Consider the following 7,641-nt stretch of genomic DNA (forward strand, 5'->3'; position numbering starts at 1 on the left):
AGTCCAGCCCCCTGCTCAAGCAGGAGATCCCGTACCATTCCAATCGATCAGAATAGAGCTGGGAGAGACCTTAAACTCTTGGCTCCCGAGTTTGTACCTCCCAGTCCTCGGCTTAACGACCGCGATGGAGCCCGACGTTTCTGTCGTGAGGCAGGACGTTGGCTAAGTGAGTTTTTGCCCCGTTTTGTGACCTTCCTCGCCACAGAGGTTAATAAGCGACTCTCTAAGCAAGCAACCCGGTTGTTAAGTGAATCTGGCTTCCCCACCCCACCCCCCGTGAACTTTGCTGGTCGCAAAAGGGGATCACGGGGCCTGTTGGGACACGGCAATGGACATACGTATGAGCCAGTTGCCAGGAGGCTGAATTCTGATCCCGCGACCACGGGAAGGCTGCAATGGTCGTAAGGGTGAAAAACTATCATGTCCCTTTTTTTCAGTGCTGTTGTAACTTTTTTTTTCAAAAGTTTTTTATTATTTTTCTACAAACATTTTGTTGTGTGAAGAGTGTGGAACGAGAGTTACATTTCAGTACAAATAAAACAATACTCTTCATATTTAACACAATTAACAATCTTATAGACTTTTAGCAGTAATGACACATATTTTGTTGGATTATAATCTTTCTTTAATTATTCAACATTTCAGTATATTATTTTTTGTGCCCATCTCCCTATTCTTGAATATCACGCCACTTACTACTGATAAAATACCAATTTGTTATGTTTAACAAACATATATAATTCGAATAGTAACACACAGACTTATATTGAGTTATAATCTTCCCCTTTCTAATTTTTTAGTTATGCCACCATTACATTTAAAAAAAGATCCCCAGTGCTGTTGTAACTTGGAGCGGTCGCTAAATGAACTGTTGTAAGTCGAGGACTACCCAGTACATGCCGGTATCTTGATCATGGGAACGTGGGGAATGCTGCAACGGGTGTAAGTCTGAGGACCAGTCTTAAGTCCCATTGTAATTTGGAATAGTCTCTAAGTGAACGGTCTTAAACTGAGGACTATCTGCAAAAAGCACCTGGCAGGGCAGGGCTCCTCCTCCTCCTCCTCCTCCTCCTCCTCCTCCTCCTCCTCCTCCTTCACCCCATTCTCCAAGATCTTTTTACCGTTTTCCATTGTTTCTCACCATCCTGGATTTCTCTCCCAAATTTTCGTTCCAGGATCCGGATGTCCGCTTATCCAAAGCGCTCTCCTATGCTTTGCGCCACGGGGCCGAAAAGATGGGCCTCCACATGTCATCGGGTGAGTTGATTCCTTTTTTTAAAAAAAATTATAAAGAGTTTTCTTATTTTTCAATTACAAAAATAAACAATCCATTTTTCCTTATGCAATGTGTCGTCTGGGTGCAAACATCTCTGTGCCACATCTTTCGCCTTTCTTCTTTCTCCTCCTCCTTCCTTTCTCCTCCTCCTCCTCTTCCTCCCCTCCCCCTCTTCTTCTTCTCCTTCTCCTCCTCCTCCTCCTCCTCCTCCCACTCCTCTTCTCCTCCTCCTCTCCTTCTCATGTTCTTTTTCTTCTCCTTCTCTTCCTCCTCCTCTCCTCTTTCTTCTCCTCTTCCTCCCCTCCTCCTCCCTCCTCCTCCCCCTCCCCTCCTCATCTTCTCCTCCTCCTCCTCTTCTTCTCCTCCTCTTCCTCCTCCCCCCTCTCCCCCTCTCCTCCTCCCCCTCCTCCTCTTCTCCTCCACCTCCCCTCTTCCTCATGTTTTTTCTTCTCCTCCCTCCTCCTCTTCTTCCCCTCCTCCCCCTCCCCTCCTCCTCCTCCCTTCATGTTTTTTTTCTTCTCCTCCTCCCTCCTCTTCTTCTCCTCCTCCCCCTCCTCCTCCTCCTCCCCCCTCTTCCTTCCTGCAAACCACACTCTCTTCTAACACCGACAATGTTATCTTGTTTGCTGATGAAATATCTGCAGGAAGGCAACTAAACTCAGAGAACGTCAAGCTTAGCTTCAAGCTTAGGAAGAAGGAAAAGTCAGTTTTTGTGAAACATGGCTTGTTGTGTGAGGTGTGTCTGGAGTGTGGTGTGGTGTGTGTATTTGTGTGTGTCTGGAGCCCTTGGTGCTCTCTGAGTCTGGTTGTTTTCTTGCAGACGTTTCATTACCCAGCTAGGGAACATCATCAATGTTAACAGCGTGTTGCGTGCAGGCATTGTAATCCGTGACTTCGGAACTCTGGATTTCGGTGCCGGCAATTTGTGGCTTAAGCCAAATGTGACAGCCTTCTTACTTACCCAGTCTTTGCTCTTTCGTTCCTGAACCTTAGACGGCTTTGTCGACGTGGGGGAGATTCTTCGTCTGCCCCAATTTAAGGCCTGGTCTCAGGAGGACGTGGAGAGGGTGGTGGAGTCGAATGAAAAACAGCGATTCACTCTGTGCCGACATCCGTCCGGCGGACACCTCCAGATCCGTGCCAATCAAGGGCACTCGCTACAGGTAAGGATTTCCGAGATCATTCCGGTGCAGAAGCGTGGCTGTTGCGTAGAACTTTTATTTTGGGAGCAGAAAATAGATATCTGTAACCGATGAATAATGAAAAATGAATAATGGAGCATTTGCTACAGAAATCCGGGTCAGGGGCAGGTTTTAACGTTCAGAGATCCAGAGCAAAACTGCCTGCAAAATTGTGGCTCTCTAAAGGTTCCCTTCACACATCTGTGCCAGTCGTTCCCGACTCTAGGGGGCAGTGTTCTTCTCCGTTTCAAAGCCGAAGAGCCAGCGCTGTCCGAAGACGCCTCCGTGGCCATGTGGCCGGCATGACTCAACGCCGAAGTCGCACGTATCTCTGTAAACGTGCACAGCACTGTAAAGCGGTATATAAGTCTAAGGGCTGCGCGCTATTGACAGTAAGTTCTCGCCCTTCCAGGTTCCCGAGCTGGAATTAACCGCACTGCAGACCCTACAGGATTTCCCAGAGACCGTGGCTCACGGCACACTTCTGCGCCACTGGCCAGCCATTCGCCAGCATGGCCTGTCCCGGATGGGAAGAACGCACATCCATTTAGCCCCCAGATTGCCAGGGGAGGGGGCTGTCCTAAGTGGTGAGAGGAGGAGAGGGGGGGGTGTCGGTTGTCTTGTGTTCGGTGGCATCGGAATCCTTGCCTACTGGGGGTTTCAAACAGCCTCTCATTCGCACTCGGTTTTAATCGCGGTTAGCGTCCTTCGGGACAGAGACCACCCTGGATTTTTCGATTCATTGTAAAGATGCTCGGCACAAGCGAAAGACTGCGCAGTGGTTAGAATGCAGTATTGCAGCATTGCAACTCTGCCCACAGCCAGGAGTTTGAGCTGATGGGCTCAAGGTTGACTCAGCCTTCTGTCCTTCCAAGGTCGGTAAAATGAGGACCCAGATTGTTGGGAGCAATCTTAGTGAGTGCTTTAAAAGCACTGTAAAGCGGTATATAACTCTGTTCTGACCCCCCCCCTCCTCCATCCAGTAACGAAAGCCGAGACAAGTGTAAAATGGAATGTCCTTTAATTAGCAAGTCCAGACTCCCGGTGGCTGAAAGCCAAATAAACAAACCGATAAGGACTTTGGCAGCAAGTCCGAGAAACCTTGGCAGCAATGCAGACAAACTCTGGCAGCAATCCAGCCTGCCAAGTTCGTTTCTCTGAAGTGCCTAACGTTGACTTCTGCAAGAAGGGCGTGGCACAAGCAGTCTCTTTTATAGTCTGGAGAGGAGCCTAATGACCATCAGCTGAGTGTAATTATCTCCTGTAATTACGTAGTTGTTCTTGATGCCGAGTAGCCCTTCAACGGCGTGCATCCCGGAACAACTCACAGTTGGATTCTGGATCACTCTCTCTTGTCTCCTCCCCACTGATCCAAGGCTCAGGCGCCACCTGGTGGCCAACCAGCCTCTCTGCGCCCTGCTCGGAGTCGGAACCCTGTCCAGGGTCCTCCACATCCTCCAGGGCCCGTCTCAGAGGGCCCATCGCTGTCGGAGTCTGGTGGCAGCTCCAACGGTTCCTGCTGGGCCACAACATAACTCTAAGTGCTACTGCTATCTATCTTCCTTCCTTCCTTCCTTCCTGTATCCTCCCTCCCTTCCTGTATCCTCCATCCCTGTAGAGGGAACAGGGAACGACCTTGACAGACAGAAGGAAGTGAGGGCACTTCAGTGCTCTCTGAGTTTGGTTATCTCTTTGCAGACTTTTCATGGCCAAACTAGGCAACATCATCAGTACTAGAATGAGCAAACTCCTTTCCCTTCTAGCACTGAGGATGTTACCTAGTTGGGTCATGAAACATCTGCAGGAAAAGAGCACCAAGGACCCTACATTTCAACCCTGAGCTACAAATATTCTCCTTTATTGGTACAAGAAGAAGCACGCTCCCAATGGCATTGGTCAGATAAACGGGGATTGAACCCTGGCCAAGGAAATAATATGAGAAAGTATCTCAGACAAGACCCTCCTTTTAGGGAGAGGGAGGGAGAAACTCCTTGCAAGGTCCTGCTACTATACCTGTTACAGTAAAACTAGATTTAAGTGGCATGGGTTCATTCATCTGGTCTACCTCGTAGGGCTGACACTGAACTAGGGTATAGCGTGATGTGTGAACCTCCACCAAAATTACTGAATAATCTACCTGGTATGTACGATCTTAATTTAATGCCTTCAAGTATATTCCCCTTTTCTTTCCAGGAATGAGAGACAGTTCTGAAGTGGCCATAATCATTGATATTCCCAAGGCCCTGGCAGGTGAGTGAAGACCACCTGTTCTGAACTAGGCTTCCCCAGCGGCACGAAGCTGAGTCCTCGTCCCGATAAACCCCTTTTATTAATATGGTGTGAATTCTGCTCCTTCACATCCGGCAAAGTCTTTCGAGGGAGGATTTACAGTCACAGACCTCATCTGGCTTGGAGAGCTGCCAGGACGATATCTGCAGAATTTGGCCAGGAGTCTTGGAGAGTCACGAATTGATGAAGCGAACTAATGGTCTCCTGCAAGCTCCATTCCCCTTTTGCTCCTCTTTTATTTCCTCTGGGAGGGGCCATTCACCGTCCACCTGTGGCTTTACTCCCAAGTCGACCCCTGTTCTTTAGCCGTTCCCTTCGTCTGGCAGCTCTGCGCATGCGCACACTAGGAACAGTCTCTTTCCTTCCTTTCTCCTTCTTCTTCTCTCATCTCCTTTCTCTCATCCCTTCCTTTCTTCCTCCCTCCCTCCTTCCTTTCTCCCTCCCTCCCTTCTTCCTTCCTTCCTAGAAGTATTCTTTTCTGAGACTGAAGATGGAATTTAAAGGTGGGTGGGAACCAGTCCGAAATCCTGGGAGAGGAGTCTCAACTTGTCTGCCCGTCTTTTAGAGACAAGGGGAAGAAAACGAGGCATGTTCTTTGACTCAGAGAATGTCTCCTTCCCCCTAGATGGAATCGCTTTCTTCCGCTCGGCTAACGGAGTCATCCTGACCCCAGGCAACGCGGACGGGCTGTTACTCCCCTGCTACTTCAGCAGAGCACTGCAGCTTCGACCCCGACGTAAGTCTGAAGCTTCTTCCAGGTCTTGGGCCCAAGTTCAGGCCTCTGAACGTTGAAGACACACTGTTCTGAGTGAGGCTTCGCCAGCGGCACGAAGCCGAGTCCTCGTCACGATAAACCCCTTTTTATTTAATTGACAGTGAATTCCTCTCCAGCAAAGTCTTTCCTCTCCCACAGTCTTTCTTTCAAGACAGTTCACAATTACACACCTTGATCAGGTTTGGAGAGTGGCCAGGATGATATCTTTCAGACGCCGCAATACTTGGGAAGAATGCAGGAATGAACTAATTGCCTCCTGCAAGCTCCACTCCCTTTGCGCTCCTCTTTTATTCCCTCTGGGAGGGGCCATTCACCATCCACCTGGAGCCTTCCTCCCTAGTCGACCCCTGTTCTTTAGCCGTTCCCTTTGTCTGGCAGCTCTGTGCATGCGCACACTGGGAACAGGCTCCAGCTGTTCTTCTGCCTCACTGATGTCTGACTCCGAAGGCAGCTGAGAACTGCCGGATGGCCTCGGCCTCATCTCTGCCTCCGACACAGAGCCCTCCTCCGAGCCTTCTCCAGACTCCAGGACTGGCCCGGGTTCCTCCCCAACCCTCCTCACTCTCTGAATCTGCTGCCAGCTCTGCTGGCTGCTGGGGGGCCAGAATACATATGTGGATAAAACCAACAGTTTGAAGCTATGTGTGTGTGTGTGTGTGTGTTTCAGTGTAGGCCGTAGAGGGGTTCAACAGATGCCACATAGAAACAGCTGGTCTTATCCGGACATTCCAGGTAGGGTCACAATTGCAGGTAGTCCTCGACTTACGACCAAGACCGGGCCCAGAATTCCTGTTGCTAAGGGAGGCCTTTGCAAAGTGAATTTCGCTCCGTTTTTACGACCTAATTCATTAAGCAAATCACCGCAGTCGTTAGTTTAGCGACAGGTGCTGTTTGGTGAATCTGGCTTCCCCGTGAGCTCTGCTCGTCACAAGGTCGCCAAAAGAGGGGTCACGACGTAACCCCGGGACTGTGCAGCCGTCATAAATGTGAGTCGGTTTTGCCCAACGTCTCAGGCGACCGTGGAGGGGTTCTGCAACGGTGCTGTAGTAAGTGTGAGAAAGAGCCACAAGTCACTTCTGTCAGCGCCACCGTAACGGTCGCTAAATGAACCGTCGTAAGTCGAGGACTGCCTGTATTTTGGAGGGAATAACACCCTTCTCTGGGCTGTCTGCTCTTTTTCTCTTCCCAGGCGGCCTCCTGCCTCTTGAGTGACCCTTCCTGACCTGGATCGCCTACCCTCCCTTCATTTCATCCGACACCCGTTGATCACACCTGTCTTTGAACACGTAACGAAACCAGGAACTTTCACTATGCAATTAGAACAGCCGTCAACTTTCTCTTTTTCTCCTCCCCGTAGAAAATATACCTCTGGTCCCGTTCGGGTAGAGCTTCAACCTAGGACCGCAAGTGAGCCCAAAATTCCTATTGCTAAGTGAGTTTTGCCCCGTTTTATGACCTTCCCTGCTACAGTTGTTCAGTGAGTCGCTTAAGCTGCCAGGCCGATATCTGCAAAACATGGCAAGGAGCCTCGGAGAGTCACAAACCAATGAAGCGAATGAATGGTCTCCTGCAAACTCCACTCCCCTTCCGCTCCTCTTTTATTTCCTCTGGGAGGGGCCATTCACCATCCACCTGTGGCCTTCCTCCCAAGTCGATCCCTGTTCTTTAGCTGTTCCCTTCGTCTGGCAGCTCTGTGCATGCGCACACTGGGAACAGGCTCCAGCTGTTCTTCTGCCCCACTGATGTCTGACTCCGAAGGTAGCTGATAACTGTCAGACAGCCCTTGCCCCCTCTCTGCCTCCGACACAGAGCCCTCCTTAGAGCCTTCCCCAGACTCCAGGACTGGCCCAGGTTCCTTCCCAACCTCCTCTTTTATAGCAGTTTTTGGCAAAAAAAAATAATGGAACAATCGTTCCGTACGTATGATGGTGGCGTTCACTTAAACGACTGCCATAAAAACACTGGTCAAATTGGGTCTGACTTGACCCCCCCCCCCAACTGCAGCGACTTAGGATGGAAATTTTGGTCTCAATTGTGGTTGTAAGTCAACGATCACTTGTAGCTGGGAGTGGTGGGGGGACATTAAACATCTTCCTCCCAATCCAGGCCATTCTGACGAA

At 50.0% G+C, this 7,641-nt stretch overlaps 1 protein-coding gene across 4 annotated transcripts in view; it reads left to right on the plus strand.

Annotated features, from left to right (window-relative positions):
- Positions 1-7,641, plus strand: part of LOC116519805 (uridine diphosphate glucose pyrophosphatase NUDT22-like) — a 29,743-nt gene that overhangs the window by 18,044 nt on the left and 4,058 nt on the right. For 3 of the 4 annotated variants that reach the window (XM_032233846.1, XM_032233845.1, XM_032233847.1), the window contains 5 exons: positions 1,176-1,257; positions 2,270-2,439; positions 2,870-3,044; positions 4,651-4,707; positions 5,372-5,482. In XM_032233846.1, the coding sequence (XP_032089737.1) occupies positions 1,176-1,257; positions 2,270-2,439; positions 2,870-3,044; positions 4,651-4,707; positions 5,372-5,482 (595 nt within the window). Of the gene's footprint in view, positions 1-1,175; positions 1,258-2,269; positions 2,440-2,869; positions 3,045-4,650; positions 4,708-5,371; positions 5,483-6,710; positions 6,859-7,641 lie in introns of those variants that run through there. The other variant, XM_032233848.1, reaches the window with a different exon arrangement.

Source organism: Thamnophis elegans, chromosome 17, assembly GCF_009769535.1.
Source record: "Thamnophis elegans isolate rThaEle1 chromosome 17, rThaEle1.pri, whole genome shotgun sequence".
In the NCBI taxonomy this organism is placed as follows: Eukaryota; Metazoa; Chordata; class Lepidosauria; order Squamata; family Colubridae; genus Thamnophis; species Thamnophis elegans.